The 20,878-nt window shown below is 41.4% G+C and overlaps 1 protein-coding gene across 8 annotated transcripts in view; it reads left to right on the forward strand.

Annotated features, from left to right (window-relative positions):
- The window catches only part of CREB5 (cAMP responsive element binding protein 5), a 264,608-nt gene extending 244,354 nt beyond the window's left edge, over positions 1–20,254 (forward strand). For 7 of the 8 annotated variants that reach the window (XM_083705954.1, XM_083705953.1, XM_083705955.1 and 4 more), the window contains 4 exons: positions 4,873–5,190; positions 12,029–12,256; positions 15,345–15,453; positions 18,282–20,254. In XM_083705954.1, the coding sequence (XP_083562080.1) occupies positions 4,873–5,190; positions 12,029–12,256; positions 15,345–15,453; positions 18,282–18,445 (819 nt within the window). In that variant the 3' untranslated portion in view covers positions 18,446–20,254. Of the gene's footprint in view, positions 1–4,872; positions 5,191–12,028; positions 12,257–15,344; positions 15,458–18,281 lie in introns of all 8 variants that reach the window. The other variant, XM_083705957.1, reaches the window with a different exon arrangement.
- The last annotated feature ends 624 nt before the right edge of the window (positions 20,255–20,878 follow it).

Raw genomic sequence — 20,878 nt, forward strand, 5'->3', positions numbered from 1 at the left:
AACAGTAAAGAAGAAGACTTTGCATTGCAGATCCCACTTGAAATATTATGAATTAGAATCTCAGCAGCACTTGGCAATATCTAAGACGTTTTGTCTACATTATTCCAATAATGCTGGCTAATGCATGTAAGATAATTTGATATTGCAGTGCCCATGTTGCGGGTGGTGCAATTTCGCTTTATTTTGCAAAGGCTTCAGTTTTACAAAGGTCTTAAGCGCCTGTTCTTAAAGCAGAAGAATAAAAATGTTTCCTCAAATAGAGGAATAAAAATGTTTCCTCAAATACTTCTCATTCAGGGCAATAACATGGTGTGTCGTTGTGTGTGTCTGATAAATGTTCTGCAGGGGTTCCGTAACACTCCTGTCAATGGAGCGCTGACCTAAGCATGAAGTTAAAGAGGGGTTGGGCAGTTGCTGTTGTTGCTATGGGATAAGATGAGGTAGATAGCTGGTCTCTTACCAGAATTTGGATCCAGGGCAGCTGGCCCACCCTCCCATTGGGAAAAGTGAACAAGGAGCTTGTAAAGTACAGAGACCACATACAAATGACCCCTATTGACAGAAACCAGCTGCACGTCAAGATTCTCCCTGCCTCTCTTGATTTGCAATCTCAAATAAATAGATGTGGCTGAAGGGTCTGTGGAAAGAAAACAGAATAATGTATTCTACTGAGAATCAAATTCACAGCTTTCATAGTTGTGTGTGTGTGTGTGTGTGTGTGTGTGTGTGTGCATTTGGAGCTGGGTGTTCCTTCACACATTAAGGTCTTTTTCATCCCTGACACTTTGGGGAAAGGGGAAGAGAGTTTGGGGAGTGTGCAGTTTATAATGGCAAGTGGTGCAGTTCACCATCAAAGTAGGATCATTTGGACAAACAGTGCGTGGGCACATCTACAGACTAATAGTCACCATTTATAAAAATTCTGGCAAATAGGGGTTTGTGGGAGTTTTATATTTGGGCAGAATAAACACTCTTTAATATAACGTTACTGGACTTTTACCAAAATAGTGGTAGTTATCCAACCCTTTTAATGCCACAGATTTGGCTTTGGAAAAGAATGCCTTGCTTGAAAATGACTTAGATTGGTGTATTTTTCTATATCTTGCCTTGGTGAGTTTCGTCAGCTACTACCACCAGCTATTTTGTGGCTATGATAGAATTTGTGTTCATTTTTTAAAAAATTAGCCTAAACGAAGAGATACTCCATTTCAGTGTACAGCAAAGACCGCGGGCAGCGGAGCTGGGTGCATTTTTGTTTTAGTAATGGAGGTAAGAATGAATTAGAATGCCTTGATAAGTTGCTTGTTTTGCTTTTTGAGTGGCTGCAGTGCTTCTGTTTTTCAGTAAGTTAATTGGGGACAGATAACCTAATTTATGGCGCAGTTGTCCAAAGTAAAGATACCAGATCTATAAAACAAGTGGGAGGTGTGTTTTTTTTGCTTTGCTTTTTGGCTGAGAGAGTTTTTGCGCATCGTCATCATGACCAACCTGTGCGCCCAAATTGGATTCCCGGTGTAATGGGGAAAAGGAGGGATATTTAAACATGGTAAAACTCAATTAGTCCTATTGACTTGAATAGAGATGAGCATAACTAGGTCGGTCAGTTCTGGATTAGCCAAAAGTAACTCTGTTCCAGGGAGATCACCACCACAGTGCCTGAAGAACCCTTCAGATGGAAATGAGTCTGTTCATGCTGGTCTCTGTATATGCTGTGTGAAATACAGTGGTACCTCAGATTAAGTATTTAATTCATTCCGGAGGTCTGTTCTTAACCTGAAACTGTTCTTAACCTGAAGCACCACTTTAGCTAATGGGGCTTCCCACTGCTGCTGCGCCGCCACCGCGCAATTTCTGTTTTCATCCTGAAGCAAAGTTCTTAACCTGAGGTACTATTTCTGGGTTAGTGGAGTCTGTAACCTGAAGTATATGTAACCCGGTATAGTACATTTTAATACAGGGGGGCAAGAACCTGAAGCCATCCAGATGTTATTGTTAGACTCCCAGCTGCAACCAGCTCCAGCCACCATAGCCAAGTCAGAATGATGACATCTGGAGGGCCACAGTTCCTCATCCCTGTTTAAATGGATGAAAACTCAATATTGTATTGCTTGAGTTGGATTCCTGAGTTACACATACTGAGAAACTAAGGTTACTAAAGTATTGATGTGTGCCGCCCTCCATATTTTCTTCTTTATTTGTCGTTGTTGTTTTTCTGAACGTGAGGGGGATGTGCAGCCATCTTGAGTGGGTGAAATGTTGCATTTGGTCTCTTCTCCAACAAAAACGTTCCTGATCCTGGGCCAAAGCAGCCTTACCTCCTCTGCATCTGCACTGCCCCCTGGTATCTCCCCTCCATGTCTCTCTTTTGCAAATAACATTAAGTTGCAAGCACTCTTAAAGAGAAATGTGTGACCATGTCCGACAGATCACTGTGTGAATAAGGGTTGTGTAGCAGTAGCGGAAGTCAAGGAGGAATCTAGGGGAAGACTCTCTCTTTCCCAGAAAATTCCTAACAAGTGGAGAAAAATATGCTTCTCTGAAATAAGTGGTTGTTTGGCAAATGCCATGCTGTTTTTGGATGGTTATTAGGTGAAAATGTGAGATACGCAAAGCGGATAAGGGGAAACTTGGTGTTGAAAATGAATGCAGGCTTTTGAACTTTGAACAGTACTTTATAGCAGAAGAAGCAGCTAAAGCTTATTTTAAGAATTGAGTTCTGCCTGTGATACTTTATCAACACTTGTATCACATATTTTGTGCTCTGCTGGCTGCAGTCCAGAGGCCTGCCTGCATGTGGTGAATTATTCACGTTTAAAGTCTGGTATGGAGGAATTCTTTCATCTGATGTGTACGGCAAAACTGAATGAAACGGATATCTGAAATCTGTTGATCACACGAACTGAAACAAAACAATCCTATTCCTGGAAAGAGATCACTTTATGCCCCTGAACCAAAAGGCATTAGCCGTCTTGAGTTCAAAACAGGAGGTTGGTAGCATTGTTGCCTTTTCATAACTACGGAAATTGATTATTCCACAATAAGTTAAGTGAAATCAGAGCTGCTGCACCCAGACAGGTTGACATATTTCACCTATATTAAAGCTGAAGAATTATCCCTAAGGTAAAATAAAAGATGAGGACTACAATGTGCATTTAATGTTTGGTTGCTCCAGCAAATATTTCAATATTCTCACCATTGTTTTTTCCTTAATGCCAGCAATTAACCTTTTAGTCTGATGGAAACAGTTGCTGTTTTATTTGAGTGTGGCTGATAACTTGTTACATTCCAGGCTCTTAGGTTCTGAAACAGAAAAGCACATCCCATTGTTCAGTCCCTGGCATTGTCAGACAAAAGCTACACCAGACATTTGGAGGAAACTGGATGAGTGATTTGTGCTTCCTTCATCCCCACACTTCCGAACTTTTTCCAAATAGGAGATATGCACGTCGACAGAGACAAACCTCAAAAGGAGAACCTAGAAATACTGGGTTTTAAAACAAATTTCATACGGGAGCATTCCAAATTAACTAATGCATCAGAGGCCATTAAAAACCAATTAAACAGACAAACAAACAAATCAACACTCAATTTAAAACATGAGGTTTTCATGTAAGCACATCATGTCATATATATATATGTTTTCAATGGAACCTCAGCATAAACAAAGAAGGCAAAAGTAAGAGCACAGTATTACTAAAATATAAAAGAAAGAAACCTAGTGGGTTTTCTAAAAAAGACTTTTAGCTTTGGATGTGTTGAATCCTTGTTTATATGGCATTTTGAATATTTTCCTCCTCTTTTTATGAATCAGGTTATGTTTATGTGTAGATGAACGGTGACTTTTATTATTTAATACCAGGCATAGTTGGTGCATATTTTTATTGTAACCATATACTAATTGATATTTATAGAATAGTGGCATTTTAAGAGCCTTTTAAAAGATTATTGATTTTTATTTAAGTGCTGTTGTGCCTCTGCTGTTTGAATTGTTATTCTAAGACACCTTGAAATAAATAATAGTTTTATTTTAAAGAACGGTATACAAAATGTCACAAACAAATACAGCTTTGATCCAGAGATCTTGGGTGTTTCATCTGCTAACAGAAAGAGCCTTTAACTTACTGAAGGGATATTTCCAATATAGCAGATTTTGAGAAAAAATGTCTCCAAATCCAGAAAAGTTACTCTGTGAGCACAGCCCTTGAGCAAGTCCTTTTTATGATCCACAGTGGTTTATATGCTGAAGGCTGTTATAAACAAGCTCTGTTGTGGTGCTGTAAGGCCCATCATCTGCCACCAGCCCTCATTTTTACCTCAGCTCACAGTTCCTTGGATTCGAATCTGAGGTTCCACTGAGGTTCCACTGAGCACCCTTTAACAAAACAATTCCTACATCACCATATGGTTGCATTAAATGGCTGTGCTTTAAATGTGAGAATATTGTATTGAATTATATATTTTTTTAATTCCATTTTCAGCATCCTATTCTCAAAACGCTTGAGGAATAATTTGGTGTTAATCAGTGTAATTTTTCCAGCACTTTTTTCAGTTCCTCCACTGCTTTCTGGTGTAATTTTGGTTCTGCTTCCCTCAGGAATATTCACATTTCCACCTTCAAATGAGATTCTAACAGGGCTACCGAGTGTTTAATTGTGGCTGCATTTTGTCAGTTAACAAAACCGACAATGGTTGCAACAAATCTTAGCCACATATAAACTTTATGGATAATTTTATGATGATTTTAATTGTTGTATTTTGTCACGTTGCTTTGAAACCTTTCTTTTGTAGCGGCCAACAAATGCAAAGAACGAATATGACGTCTCCTCGCCTGTGGACTGCCTTTATAAACAAACTCTTTTTTTGTTGTTGCAGAGGTTGAAGGCAGCATTGACTCACCATCCTGCAGGGATGTCAAATGGAAATATGAACAGCATGGGCCATATGATGGAGATGATGAGCTCCCGACAGGACCAGACAGCTCACCACCATATGCACACACATCCGCATCAGCACCAGGCACTTCCACCTCATCACCCATATCCACACCAGCATCAGCACCCAGCGCACCACCCTCAGACGCATCACCAGCAGAACCACCCCCACCACCACTCTCACGCTCACCTTCATGCGCACCCAGCGCACCATCAGACCTCGCCACATCCACCCCTGCACACAGGCGGGCAAGCACAGGTAGAACTTCCTCAAAATATATTCTGTGATATAAATTCAGGTTTAAAAAATCAAATGTTCGCGTTGTCTTTTATGTTGGTTTTGATTTTCTCCAGCTCTTTCTGTACTCGTTGGCAGGGCCGGATTTAGCTTTGATGAGGCCCTAAGCCACTGAAAGTAATGGGGCCCTTTATATGTCCAGCTGTCCTTTGTCAACAACAAATTGTCGCTGTTTTTTGTGTTGAATATATGATGTATGGTAATTTATGGACCTAATAGGTATCTAAAGCCATTTGCACATGTTGCCCTGCAACCAGTCCTTGCAGAATGTGGGCACCCGGTATATAGAAAGGAGCAAACCAGTGATATTTTAGGGAGCAGGCTATCAGGCGGGGCCCATTTCTTACATCATAGGAGCAAAACACTGTTGCTGTATGTAGGTTTTATTTTATTTCTTTTTTATCTTATATTTTGGAAATGTACATCCAGGGTTTTTTTCCTTTAATTTTTTTGGGGGGCCCCAAAAAGAGTGGGGCCCTAAGCTTTAGCTTGTTTAGCTCATTTGTAAATCTGGCATTGCTCATTGGCACCTTAACTTTATATCAAGGACTATTAAAACAAAAAATCTGCATCAAGGTGGACATTGTACTTCAGGAATCTATGCTGAGAACCTAAAGTGGATTGTGTTGGGGTAGAAGTTCAAACACGTTTCTAAATTTAGGTATCATTGCTTGCACCAGTTGCCACCTTCCAAAGAGCTTGAATCAAATTTTCAGGTTTAAGAAGCCTACGGTTATGAATATATCTCAAGGCAGATCCACACTTTATGCCGCAGGACCCATTTCTGTGAGTTACAGCAGTATTTCCCACAGAGTATTCATGTGTCTGCTGCCATATAGCAGCTGCAAAAGTGTCTGTCGCACGAGGTTTTCAGCTGTTCAGGTGTATTGCTGCAAAATGTATTGAAATAACTAGCCTTTCACATGTGTTTTGGGGCAACATTTGACCATGTATGTGCCATGGTTTGTTTGTTTTATATACCATAGCAACCTACATGTCATTACTATAAAATTTTTATGGACGTTATGGAGAATCAGTCATATAGGAAAGCAACATTTTTATTTTTACCGTTGAGGGATTTTTCAATCTCAGTGGGATAAAATCCACCAGGTTAATTCAATACCTAGAGCAAAACTGAAACCAAGCTGAATATAAGATTAAACATTAAAGTTAGATGTGAAACAACTGAGGAAGTTTGCATGAAGTTTTTTTCTCTAGAATGCCATCCAGATTTAAACACAGCAGAGGAGCAAAGCTGATTAAAATTATTATTTACTCACCTTTCATCCTAAAGTCCCTGGGCAGATTCCAACAATCTAAAACACAACATTAAAAACCATTTAAAACAACCTGCAATCCTTAAAAAAAAAAAGTCTTGGTATCAAAGGTGAAATTATACATTCTGTATAACAGTCAATTTTATTGTATGTAGTCAAAGGTCTACATGGACGACAGAGGTCTATTGTATGTAGTCTATTGTATGTAGTCAAAGGTCTACAATGGACGACAGAGAATAAAAGAAAAACTTTCATCTAAAATCATATAACGTAACCTGCAGCAGTTAACAATATAAAGGAAATTTACAACATTAAAATTTAAGAATGAGGTGCATTCACATAGCTGGAACGGAGCTTCTTGGCTACCTGTTGTGTAATGTACAGGTGTTTATCTGCTAGGAGTTCCTATCACTTCCTGTGTGGATCAACCCGGAAGCCAATTAAGAAATGGCGATATAAATTTTCTTCTGGGTGTTGTGTGCAGGGGGCAAATCAACAGATAGTGTGTAATGTCTTCTACCTGAGGAGATCCATGTATTCATTTGTGATCCATATGGAGAATTCCCTGGTATCTCCTCTCTAAATGTGCTGGTCCAGGGGGGAAGGTTACCGTGGGGCGAGGTCCAGGACCTGAGTCAAGGGTCGGCAGACAGTCCTCCACGGGCGAAGCGGGGTCCACAGCGAGGAACCGGGCAAGGACAGGAACTCTGGGGAAACAGGACTGGGTGCTGGCCGAAACAGCTCTTCAACGATGAAGACCAGGCTGACTGGCCTTTATCTTCTCTGAGGCCAGGGGCAGTCCCGGCCCCCAGGTGACCCGCCTCTCCTGGCCTTAAGGCGAGCACTCCTCCTGGGAGAAACCAGTTCCCTCCGCCTCTCTGCCCTGAGCCTCTGCAGCTCAGGAAAGGCCAGTGGGTTACTGGACCCAGGGGGAGACTCACTTTCCCCTGACAGGGCTGGGAGAGGTGCACCTGTAGGAAATGCGTCCTCAATCGCCTCCGGAGCCCGAGTGGATTCACCCAGCTCAACCGGCCCTGGAGGCGGGGACTCCTGTGCAGGCTGGGATTCCTCCGGTTCAGCCTCTGAATCGGATTCCCAGGCCATCACACTAAATATGCTGAGGGCATCTGTTGGAATCTTAGTTCTACAAAGGCCCTGTATAGTTGTGGGAAGATCAGAGTCTCAAGGTAATGGGACCTTGAGTGATTGGTCTTAATTTGGGGGTACCAAGTAAAGTAACGGATGGCAATTATGGATGCTCTGTCTTGGTTGGCATCCTGATCAAAAATCCAATTTCTAAGATCACGTGGGCTAAAAAAAAACCACACACAGAAGTTACAGGATAGTGACAAATGGTGCCAAGGTGAAAAGTTGTGGGACTCTAGAATGGTAATACCAGAGAAAGAAGAAAGTGAAATCATTAAGAGATGGATCTGAATTTCTCATTGCTTGGAATGCAATGTCTGACCCACTAGATAGAAATTTGAAGGAAGCGTATATACAAGATGGATACTAACTAACAAAAGAAGCAGTGCACAAATAATTGAGATGGACATAGCCAATTGTCATTTGTGATTTAAATATATACATACATTGGCCCTTAAGTAGAGACTCTTGTGTATGAAAAGAGATGGTGGTGAAGGAATGCTACCAGCTTTGACAGTACTGATCGACACTTTCAGAGAGGAACAATTGAGATGCCTGGAATCAGTTCTTCCATTCCTCAGAAGGGGTGCTCAACAATGCAACACTCAACAGTACTGAGTTTGTACATGTGGTCCTGATTTAGGTAAAAACTGTGCATGTGCAGCCCTCAACTAGATGCAGGGCTTTTCCACCCACACCGTGCAACACTCTTTGCACACATGGAACTTGGATCAGGAAAGGCAATCAATTCACACAAGACCTCTTGCCATATGCAAATTGCATTTGCCAGGTTATAGCAGGTATGCAGAAGTTCATCTTGCACCCGTGAATTAAATTCCATTTCCGTGGTGTTTAATTCTAGGTGTATGTATTTAGGATTGGTGCCTTGGGAGAATCAGGTACAGTCCTTCAACTGCCTGTTCAGAAATAATTGTTACCAAACTCCAAGATAATTTCGCCTTCCTTCTAATCAGATAAAGATTTAATAGTTGCACGTGGAAGAAGGAAACAACAGATGACAGCTGTTGCAAAAACCCACAAAAAGCAGTCTCATGGGCTTTCGTAGAAATTGTTCCATTTCTGTAGGACATGTAAAAAGAGATATTTGTTCAGAAAACATTGTGCATTGCTGCTTGGAGGATGGGTGGAGATTTTAAGATCTATAGGTCAGGTAGTTCCCTGGACAACAGAACAGTTTGAATTCCTCAAGGGAACACAAAAGCAATGACACTTTTTGAAGAGGGCATTGACTGGGATAAAAGATGGTTTGAGTGAGTAATAAACATAAGGTTATTGCTTTCAAAATCCATCTATAATTCCCCTCAGTATTGGCCTCTTTGGGGGGTCAGACTGCTTCAGCAGACACATTAATCTTATGGTACACTTTACTAATTATTAACCAACTCTTTCTATTGAACCAAATACTTAAGTTTCAAGGTTCATGTCAAAACCAATGCATGATCTGAATTGCTAGGAGCTACGCTCCCCTTTTGCCATAACTTTGATTATTTTATGCCATGCCCCTGTATTAAATTTCAAAGTTTTCAACAGCCCTGCAGAACCTAATGAATTATGGGGTTGCTAAAATGAATGGCTAAAAATATAGCAGTAGGGTTATAAACAATTGGAGAGACATACAGAATCAGGGATCAAGGCAAAGCCCAGCCAATTTAGCAGTTCCCTTTCTGTTCTGCTCTGTACCGGCTGGCCTAATTCAGATATTTCACACGTTTGGTTTTAATACTGAAATTTCTTTCAGATGAATTTCCAATCAGAAGAACTTTGAGACAGCAAGGTTGTAATTTCCTGGACATAGCTGGTATTCAGCCCTTGCAAACAGCGTCCTGGTAGAAATCACTGAAATGTCCAGGAAAATCACTAAAAAAATCTCAACAACTTTGGTCCACCCCCAAACGGCCAACCCTACATTACCCCTTGTTGTGAATTATACATTGTCAGAAATGTGTTAACAAAAAAATTATATATGACAACATTCTGTATACTTTTTAATTGATTCTGCTACATTATCTACATAACCAAACACATTCATGTGTTTCAAATGAGTCAGTAGCTCTAAAACCTGCAATCTATGCACTTCCACGATCCTCTGTCATCACATAAGCACAAACAGTGTCATATTCCTGTCAGCCTTTGGAGCATATACTAAATAATACATCTCTAAGGACTATGGCATAGCCATGTTGATGCACCCAGAATATGTGTTGGGCAGATCTGTAAAGAACTCATCCGTGTGTTGAACGAACCATGGAGTACATTTACCATGTCAGCGGGAAACACATTATGAGCTGGGGTGTAATGTGGACTGAGATGCAAGAGCTTCCCTTCTGTGGTAAGCTATCAAGTGATTATTTCACATACCCTGCAAGTGTCCCAAGAAAGCTGGGACATCCCATTTCTTTTCTCATGAGAGAACGGTGGCCATTTTGGGCACTGTGATCTCGTGCAATTTTGCACCGCAGTTTTTCTCCAGAAAAAAATGCTTTGTCCCCCAGGGGCACGATCTTGTGCCTTGAAAAGCACATGTTTGGAGGCTCCATGTGCTTTTCGGGAGGGGAACTGCAGCATGAAATCATTCGAGATCAAAGCACCCAAAATGGCCACCCTGGGTAGATGGTTTCCTGCTTTTTGCCTTCAAGGTTTTGGAGGGTATGCAGAACCACTCTGGCCACATTTTCTGCATGTTGTGTAAGTTGCTCTACCTTTTCCTGCATATACAGTGAGGTACAAGAGCCCTGTTTTTACCAGAGTTTGTCCCACCATGTCATCTAAGAATATTCAGGCAACAGAGGAACAAGAGACTGAAAAGGAACACATTTTCACTCAAGTAAAACAACATTAAAGGAGTGGAAAGGGCTGTTATGTATAAGAGAACCAACCTGAGAAGTAGAAACAGAATTTACAGCTTGAATTAAAAAGGGAGAAGGCAGAAAGGCTTGTGCAAAGATGTCCGTGTCCTGCAATGTAAACAACAAACCTTTGATGGCTCAGAAGGTGTTGCTTGTGGCTTTTGATGTTAGACTGACAGTTTAAAAGAGACCTTTGAGGCCTTTACATTTCAGGTGTGTTGCTGTAGAGGCAACATACATATCCCTGCTGGAAGGGGCATCTGGCATTACTCAACATTAACTTCTCAAGCCAAGATGGGGGTGATAGACACTGAGGACCAATTCACAGAATCCAGCAAGAAGGCTAAAATGTGAGATGGATGGCATGGGGCCTATGCTTGGGCATACAATGGTAATTTCATTATTAAAGTAGTGATTGCCTTAGTCATGGTCAAACAACTTGGATTTTCTACGTGTGCTGCCATTTGACTTTTACTATTTGGAAAACAACCAGCAGCTGAAAGTTGTTGTGGTGTCATTGTAAAAAAAATTGAGGCACATTCACAAACTCAGATGGCAAAAATGTGTGGCGCAGCCTGTGTTAGCAATCCTTCACGACACTCCGGAAGGTTTTGCAGGGATTGTTTACTTGAAAGGACCATGTCGTGTTGGTGCAAAGCTAGGAAGCCAACAGAGCTAGCTCACTGGCCTGGAATTGTCCTCCCTGGTGTAGTACCCATGAACGGGTTGAGATGGAAAGCATTTCCAATATGAAATCCATCATGTGTCTTATGAGGTGTTCCAGTTCCTCACAGAACTGTCACATTAATGGTTCTGAGAACTTAATTTCTTTTTAGTTCCCATAAACTCATCAGTGAATCACCTCAGTTTCCCCAAGAAAATGGAAAAGGGGGATAATAGGACACCCCTTAATTGCCCACTTGGTTCAAAGCCTGCTTCCATCTTAAGATTTATTTATTTCTCATAAATCCAAAGCACAGCAAATTAATGGGTTATTACCTCAGGATAGCTATCTGTGTAAACAAGACATGCAAAGGAAAATGCACGCCTTTAAATTAGGAACAAAATTAAGGGTCCCAAGGCTCCTTCTGTTTTGTGATTAATGTAAGTCACTGGTGTGATTTAGATGTTTCACATTTGAACTGACTGGCTTTTTTTTTTTAACTGTTCTTGAAATGAAATGAAACATATTTTTTTTAATACGATGGAGCAAAATAAAATAAAATAAAACATCCTCTCTGCTGCAATTCAAAAAGGCCATTTTCCAAAACATCTTCCTGGTCCATGCAGGCTGTTAGTCGAAGAGTAATTTAAGGGCATCTGGTTGAGTCTTTGAACTTCTGCCACTCTCATATCTTGCCAAAATGTCTGTATTCAAAGAACATATCCCAGTCGTATTTTTTTTTTTATTACAGTTGATCTTTATTATTATTATTATTATTCCACAGTCAGCTATGGTGTCATCCCCTTATTGGATACTTAATTAAGATCAGTTGTGTTTCTCATTAGGTATCAGCAGCAGCCCAACAGATGCAGCCCACACAGACGATACAGCCGCCTCAGCCCACTGGGGGGCGCCGAAGGAGAGTGGTGGACGAAGACCCAGATGAGAGGCGGCGGAAATTTCTGGAACGAAACCGAGCAGCTGCCACACGCTGCAGACAGAAGAGGAAGGTCTGGGTGATGTCACTGGAAAAGAAAGCAGAAGAACTCACCCAGACAAACATGCAACTTCAGGTGCGGGCTGCTGTCTAGGACATGCCTAGGACACAGAGAGGCACTGTCTGCATCTTGGGTCACTGCTGCACCAGCAAGACCTTCTTGACTTAAACTGGTGCTGCTACACTTTAGGCTACTAGCGCAAACACAGAGAATCTGAACAATATCTATCTATCTATCTATCTATCATCTATCTATCTATCTATCTATCTATCTATCATCTATCATCTCTGTATCTAGGGACGCGGGTGGCGCTGTGGGTTAAACCACAGAGCCTAGGACCTGCCGATCAGAAGGTCAGCAGTTCAAATCCCATCGACAGGATGAACTCCCGTTGCTCGGTCCCTACTCCTGCCAACCTAGCAGTTCGAAAGCATGTCAAAGTGCAAGTAGATAAATAGGTACCACTCCGGTGGGAAGGTAAATGGCGTTTCCGTGCACTGCTCTGGTTCGTCAGAAGTGACTTAGTCATGCTGGCCACATGACCCGGAAGCTGTACGCCGGCTCCCTCGGCCAATAAAGCGAGATGAGCGCCACAACCCCAGAGTCAGCCACGACTGGACCTAATGGTCAGGGGTCCTTTACCTTTATCTCTGTATCTATCTATCTATCTATCTATCTATCTATCTATCTATCTATCTATCTATCATCTATCTATCCTATCTATCCTATCTATCTACACACACACACACATATTAACCAAGAAAAGTGTCAAGATTTGGAAGCAAGCTCACATATAAAGACATTCTGAACAAACAGCATGAAACAACACCTTTTGTTCATTGCATCTATATTCAGGTATGGAATAGATGAGTGATGTGCACAGAGATAGGAAGCCTTTCTCATCTAGCCTGGGCCTTTCTCCTTCGTACTACCAGACAGCAAAAGGGAACGAATGATCTTCACCCTCCATTTTAAGTACAGAGCCATGGTCTGAAGTAGACTAAACTCTGCACTGATCGTTTTTCTCACTGCACACAGTGACATCTTAAGACAACCTTGTGTAGTAATAGCAAATTCATTCGCAGGATGCCAGTCCTTATGTAGCCAAAATGGCACTGACCACATACAAGAGAGGGAATCAGGCAGATTGGGTAAACCCAGAAGGATGGGGGGGGGACTGTAAGGTGGGCAGGGAATACCAAAAGAGTTCACTGTGCGCAATCAATGGGCACAGAATGGGAAATTCTTGTGTGCAAATCACATCAGAATGAATGCACCCCATTATAAGATGATAATATACAAAGGATAATTTCAAGGTGGATTGCAACTTAACCATAAGAAAAAGGGTTCCCCCTGTCTCTGTTTCTTTGTCTTCTATATGGTCCCAGTTCCACTGTAGGACATTGTAATCTAGACAATGTGATCTAAACATTGTAATCAATATGCTGCAGCTCAATATGAAAGAGAAACGATAAAAATTCATAGATTTCCCTATGTTATAGGATTTCTAATGAATTTGATAGTCAGAAATGTTCTGCTGGAGTTGAAATAATTTGTTTTTGTTTTTTTTCCAAATACATTTTTATTAAGGTTATACACATAACAAACATACAACCAAATACAAAAGAAATTATTTTTTCTGAAATAATTTGTTTTATTTCAAAGAAAAAGTGAAGCAGAATCTATCTGTTAAATTTATTGACACCAATTGGGATCATACCAAATGGCAGTAGATTGGTGACAAGCCTTTTATATAATATAAAAACTGGTCATTTCTACCAAATTAATATGATTTCCTGCTTGCAAAAGTGATGAGTGAATTAAAATTCAGCTGTAAGGATGTGCTTAATGCTACATCATACGTATGCATGTGCAAGCTAGAGACAAGCACGTCCGATTCGCAACGGTCTTTTCTGAATTGGATGAATATAGTCTGTATGGATTACGGGGATGATTTTCACCACAGCAGTCATTTCCACGCCTTATTTCCATCGCTGATTCATTGCGTCTGACCTTGCTAGCCTAGCCAATACTGCAGAAGAGATAATTTTTCAGGCAAGCCAATAGAGCCATTGTAGTTCTCTTTTTAAAACAGTTACGAGTTTAAGTTTTGATAATATTTTTGCTCTTTGAATGGACTAACCCCTTCTGTGGACACAATTCTTCTTCTGTAAACAGAAGCTTCTTCGATTTCCAGAGCATAACACGAGGCTCCAATCCATTTATTTGTAGCTAAAGTCTTTTGTAATATTGGGCCTCATTTCAAAGGATATTTGTTGCAATCCTGAGCTGCTTGTATACTGTAATATGCATACAGAGCTCATTCACATGAGAGGGAGAGGAAGGAAGCACTGTGTATACATGAGAGCCCATTTATTTATTTATTTATTTATTTATTTATTCATTCATTCATTCATTCATTCATTTATTCATTTATTTATCTATCATCTATCTATCTATCTATCATCTATCATCTATCTATCTATCTATCTATCTATCTATCATCTATCTATCTATCTCTCTGTCTGTCTGTCTATCATCTATCCATCCATTCATTTATTCATTTACTGCATTTAGATCTCACCCTTTCCCCAAAGGGGAAATACCTACACCAAACCTGTGGGGTAGGTTAGGCTGAGGGACTGCCTAAGGTCACACCCAATGAACTTCATGGCCAAGTGAGGATTCAAACCCTGGACTCTCTAACCACTACACCATGCTACATTTGTCAGAATTGGGTTTGTTTATTTTTAAAAAATGGTTATTTCATTGTCAATCCACTGCTAAATATGTAGAATTTAATTTAATGTTTTGTTTTGTTTTAAATGGACACAAAGCAGCAATCTGGTGCTGGGATCCTAAAGCACAATCCTAATGAGCAGTAGAGCTGCCTCATTTGCTGTGGTTGTCGTGGTCTAGAACAAAAATCCTATTAAGACTGATTTTTTAAAAAATAAAATGAGATGGCAGATACACAGTAGACTTTAAGGCATATGGCAGGATATGGATTTTGTCCCAGTATATCTACAATGAAAAAATAATTGCATGAAGATTCAAACTGTATTCAAGCCTACTATATTTATTACAACGAAAAGCATGCAAAGTTGTCTCCTCTTAAGATGTATACATTTATTAAAGTAAAAAATGTCTTATCTCCTTCCAGAATGAGGTTTCCATGTTGAAAAACGAGGTAGCACAGCTGAAACAGTTGTTGTTAACACACAAAGACTGTCCAATAACAGCCATGCAGAAAGAATCGCAAGGATACCTAAGTAAGTAGGTAACATATTTATATTATCATAGGTTAAGTACTAATGATGCATTTCTTTTTTGACCTAACCTCTCAATTTCTAAACAGTCTCCTTCAACCATCTTTAGGAATGGCATGAAGTTAGCATGGAGGAAAAGCACCTGCGGTGATGCATACTAGCAACCAATGCTTAAAATGGTCTGGTTTGCACTCAATGTTAAAGCAAGATTTAAATATCTGGGAGCAACAAACCACAGCTTGTAATTACATGCAAACTCGAGCCCGTGTGTTGCTGTAAAGCCAAACCATCAAAGTGAAATATGAACTATGGTTTAACATTATGGGCAAACTGGACCAGTGTCACAGTTCAGACTTAGAGAAGCCTCAGTACTAAAATATACATGGTAGAGGCATCTCAAAGGCCTCAGAATGTCCAGTAATGCCTAGCCCTGTTGTTCTTATTCTGGGCATTGCACCTTCCATATACAATCCTATATCTATACCCATTCAGAAGTAAGCCCCAATGCACTTGGGAGTAAGTTACATGGGGCTTACTCCCAGGAGTGGGTATAGGATTGCAGCCTAAACCATAAGTTTACTGTTATTTTATTTATTTGCTTTCTTGTTTGATCTATTGGCTGTCACTGAGTTCAGGTCTTCAAAGGCAGGGTACAATTTAGAATGGTAAATACAATAAAAATGTCATATAGGACATTAAAAGTACAGGAACAGCTAGAGATGCAAGAAAAAAGGATTTTGAGACTGGGGGGGAGGGAAGCATCAAAGATGGTGCCAATTTACATGGCAAAGCTGTACCGCTTCAGGTTGCAGCGGACGGCTCACATAGTTGGAATAGCCCTCCAAAAATGAAAGAGAAAAGTCGGGACCACATAGAAAATCACCTCAAACGCTTCTTGCTTCTTGCATGGTTTTATTATTTTCTTTGCTTCTGTATATGCAAGCCCCTACCTGAAGTGGTACTGCTTGGAAGTAAAACATAGCCTCAGTTGTGCACCAAGCAATATGAATTATGAGCGCAACAAACCTGTGTTTGCAAACATGGATGTCATACTGGTATTCTTATTTGAGAGCTCAGCTGAGCTGTGCTGCCAGTTGGGTGTGTAAATGGTGGCAAACCTAGGTTTGTTGATATATGAGGTGCCCCTCAGTTGTAAAGGTAAAGGGACCCCTGACCATTAGGTCCAGTCATGACCGACTCTGGGGTTGTGGCGCTCATCTCGCTTTACTGGCCAAGGGAGCTGGCGTACAGCTTCTGGGTCATGTGGCCAGCATGACTAAGCCGCTTCTGGTGAACCAGAGCAGCGCAAAAATGCCGTTTACCTTCCTGCCGGAGCAGTACCTATTTATCTACTTGCACTTTAATGTGCCCCTCAGTTGTAGTTTAGTGCAAATAAGGTCGGAATAAAGCCCTAAACGTGTCAGGCCCCAAATACCTGAAAGAGTGCTTCCTTCCTTACAGCACCTCTCAGGTGCTAAGATTGGTGAAAAGAGCCCTCTTGGTTATTCCAAAGCAATGGCGATGGTGGCCTGAGACGGGGCATTCTCTGTGGTGGCCCCTAAGTTGTGGAACTCCCCACTGAGGTGTGTCTGGCACCTTCATTGTACAGATTTGGGTGAATGCTGAGGATACACCTGTTCGCCTTGGCTTTTGGTACCCAAGACATATATTTTTAGGACCCACCTTATTATTGTAATTTGAAGTTGTTCTTAGCATTGGGAATTGTTGTGTTTTAATATGTTAGCTGTGTTTTAATTGTTGGGACCTTCGTGGGAAGGACAGGTAATAAACTGTAATAATGCTGCTGCTACTAGTACTCGGAGCTGCTCCAGCTCATTACTTCTCTTCACCTGGGGAGTAAGGATCTCTTTTACTTCCCCAGAGACAACCGCAACCATAAATTCCTAGGGCCAGAGAAGACTCCAGAACCAGCCCTACCATTAGGCAAAGTGAAGCAGCCACCTCAGGCAGCAGATGCCAGAAGTCAGGCAGACAGATCACTGCTCTACAGCTCCCTCTGGTGTCACATTTTTATAACGCATTTTTAACGTTTTAATTGACCACTGTAGATTAGTCCACTGATGAGGTACTAGTGGACAGAGTTTTGTGTACCACACAACTTTGCCCTTTGTGGAAGTAAGATTCAGCTGCTGACTGGACTGGGGAGGGAATGCCATCTTGTCCTTCCGCCGAGGCTGTATAATGCCTCAGAGAGCAGTGCCTTCCCGCTATACTCATACTTCCAGATTCCCATGTATCTTTGGGGGTTCAAGGAATCTGGGACTAGCACTGCCTTCCTTTCCCAGCTTCACCTCGTTCAGAGCCCCATTAAAGTGCTTGGAAAGGAGACAAGGCAGCCTGGAGAGGAGAGGCCATGTATTCAGTATTTTGTTGGAGCAGCTCTGACTTCATGAAGATGATACGTCAGTACATGCAAGTAGCACAGTGATGATTTACTGTGGACACTGAGGTGTCATTATACAATCCTACAGTTGTCTGCTTGGAAGCAAGTCCCAGTGAGTTCAGTCGGTCTTACTCCTATGTGAGTGAGTAGAGGATTGCAGCCTCAAAATGCTTAAGGCTTAAGGCAGATATATACTTTCTAATCATAAACTTAATAATAATAATAAAAATAATAATAATAATATGTCCTAATCTGAATATCTGGGTTCTGGATTTCCTCTCATGTGTTTTGTGCCATTTACACTCTGCTGCCTGTTTAGCAGCATTGTAATATTCTGCAAAAAGTGGGGCAAATGGAAGGGTAGTGGAGGAGAAAGTGAGTTTCCTCTACCCATGTCGACTTGAGCCTTCATTTGTTCCTTTCTCAGGTCCTGAAAGCAGTCCTCCTTCAAGTCCGGTCCCTGCCTGCTCCCAGCAACAAGTCATCCAGCATAACACCATCACAACTTCATCAACAGTCAGCGACGTCGTCGGAAGCTCAACCCTCAGTCAGCTCACAAGCCACAGAACAGATATGAATCCGATCCTTTAAAACCTATTGGTCAGGAACTGCTATGAAAAAGTGATATCAGATTTCCTTTCTGGTTTAAAGGCATTTTCCCCCCCCAAAAAAAAGTTATCTCAGATCTGGAGGACTCTTCAGCCCCCAAAAGACTATGAGTTCCAATTTTATAGTTTATAAAATGTCTTTTATACTTAGTAATAATAAAGGGAGTTATGCAATGACTATGCTATCAGCTTGGGAAACGCATTGGTGCTTTCTCCGGTTTTTCTGGTACCAGTTGTTTGTTTGTATTCTTTGTTTGTTTGTTACATTTAAACCAAACTGTTCCTGTACATAATGATGTTCCTTCTCACCACTGCAAGATGTTACAGCGAAAACGTGTTAAAGGGCCACTTATTAGCCAAAACAAGGCTTGAGAAGCATTAAGCAGCTACACACTGGCAACTAGGCATAATTGGACTATAAATACACAAAGAAGCCTGGTTGACAGCATAATTCCTTTCTTTCTTTCTTTCTTTCTTTCTTTCTTTCTTTCTTTCTTTCTTTCTTTCTTTCTTTCTTTCCTATAGCACCAGGCTCTAAAACACATCCGTAGCCTTGCATATCTATTTTCTGTTTCGAAAAATGTTTCCATACTTTACATAGTTATCCGCTCAAAAAAGCAAATTATGGCAATGCGCCCAACTGGTCCTACTCTCCATCTCGTCTTCCTTTGTCCAAACTGTTTATCATCTGTAATTCTCCATGCATAGAATTTCGCTTGGGATTTCAGTGTGTTGTGGCACCAAGTTTCAATCCTACAGAATGTTTGGCTCCCTCCTTTCCTTGTATTTTGGTAAAATCTGGTTTCCTTAGCCTGCTTCTTTCTGGATGAATGTTTGAAAACATGCGGGTGGTCTATGTAATGCTCCAAGGGATAGAAATCTTGACCCTCCCTGGCCATTCTGTCACTTTCTTAACATTCTCTCATCCAGAAGTCCAAAGCCTCTAGCCTACCACCACGATGCCATTGAAACGAATTTTGAGCTTCCACTGTGTTTTCTGTCCCTGTCCTTCCCTCTACACCTATTGGCAACCCTCATAGCTATTGTCCTCCTTTTTAAGCATCTTTATTGTGCTAAATACTAACTCTGCAATCCTATACATACCCAACTCAGAAGTAAATCTTGCTGAGATCAGTGGGGCGTTCTCTCAGGCAGGTGGGTATAGGATCGCAGACTAAAGTTCTTATTCCTATTTCTTGCTACTTGTACAATTTTCTGTCAGTATTCAAGAAACCATAATGCCTCCAGGCCCACCAGCCATTTACCCAGAAACAGCTGCTTGGTCACTGTTTTCAATAGCCACTTATCCACAGCTGCACTGGCTTTTGCTTTGTCAAAAAAAAAGAGAGGAGGGAAAAACCCACAAGGGGGGGGAACCCCCCTCCTCATACATTTTATGATCCTGATTTAGTGTTTTTAATAAATAGTAAAAGTTAAAAGCAGTTTAACCACAGGTGAAGTCTGCTTGTAAGTCATCAGGGCTAGGGGAACTCTTGTAAGATTTTTGTTGTAAAAATTCATGGCATAAGACGAGGGCAGATCTCATTATGTCAGTCGCAGTTTTCTGTGGCGTTGCCAGTCAATAAAGAGCAAAACATATGCCCAAATCCAGGAAACTGGGCGTAGGGATGGAGGAGGAATTTGCACAACTCAGATTCCAAAGTCACTGGATCTGATCTGGGTGGATCATGACCTGGATTGGATCAATGGTGCATCTCAGAATCTGTAGTCTAGCAGATTCCTATACAGAGGCATTCCATGGGGGTGTGCTGCCTTCATCCCCTCCCCTTAATTTTTTTTTTTTAACTTCTAGAATAGGGTATCCAGAGCCCAAGGGCCTAGTGCACAGAGCTCTCCTCCCACCACGGCAACATTTTGAGTGTGCATATATACAGCAAGTCCGCTGGACGTGACAGCAGGGGCAGTTTTAGGGAACTGCAACCAGTGTGGCAGCACTGGGTGCCATGCTGTTGGGACACCACAACAATACCGTAGGACAGAGTGCAATAGGCTGGGGTGCTGAATTTTAGCGTCACACAAGTCACAGCTGCGATTTGAGAGCCCAAAGTCCACCACTGGTGTTCCAATGGTCTCAAGGGAAACAGTATGGGAAAAGCACAGCTGTATACGGCAGCTTCCGTTGTTCTTAACAAGACTTAAAAAGGTAAAGGGAACCCTGACCATTAGGTCCAGTCGTGGCCAACTCTGGGGTTGCTGCGCTCATCTCGCTTTATTGGCTGAGGGAGCCGGCGTACAGCTTCCGGGTCATGTGGCCAGCATAACTAAGCCACTTCTGGCGAACCAGAGCAGCACATGGAAACGCCATTTACCTTCCCGCCAGAGTGGTACCTATTTATGTACTTGCACTTTGACGTGCTTTCTGTCTGCTAGGTTGGTAGGAGCAGGGACCGAGCAA

The sequence above is a fragment of the Podarcis gaigeae genome (genome assembly GCF_964106915.1).
Source record: "Podarcis gaigeae genome assembly, chromosome: 12".
NCBI lineage: Eukaryota > Metazoa > Chordata > Lepidosauria > Squamata > Lacertidae > Podarcis > Podarcis gaigeae.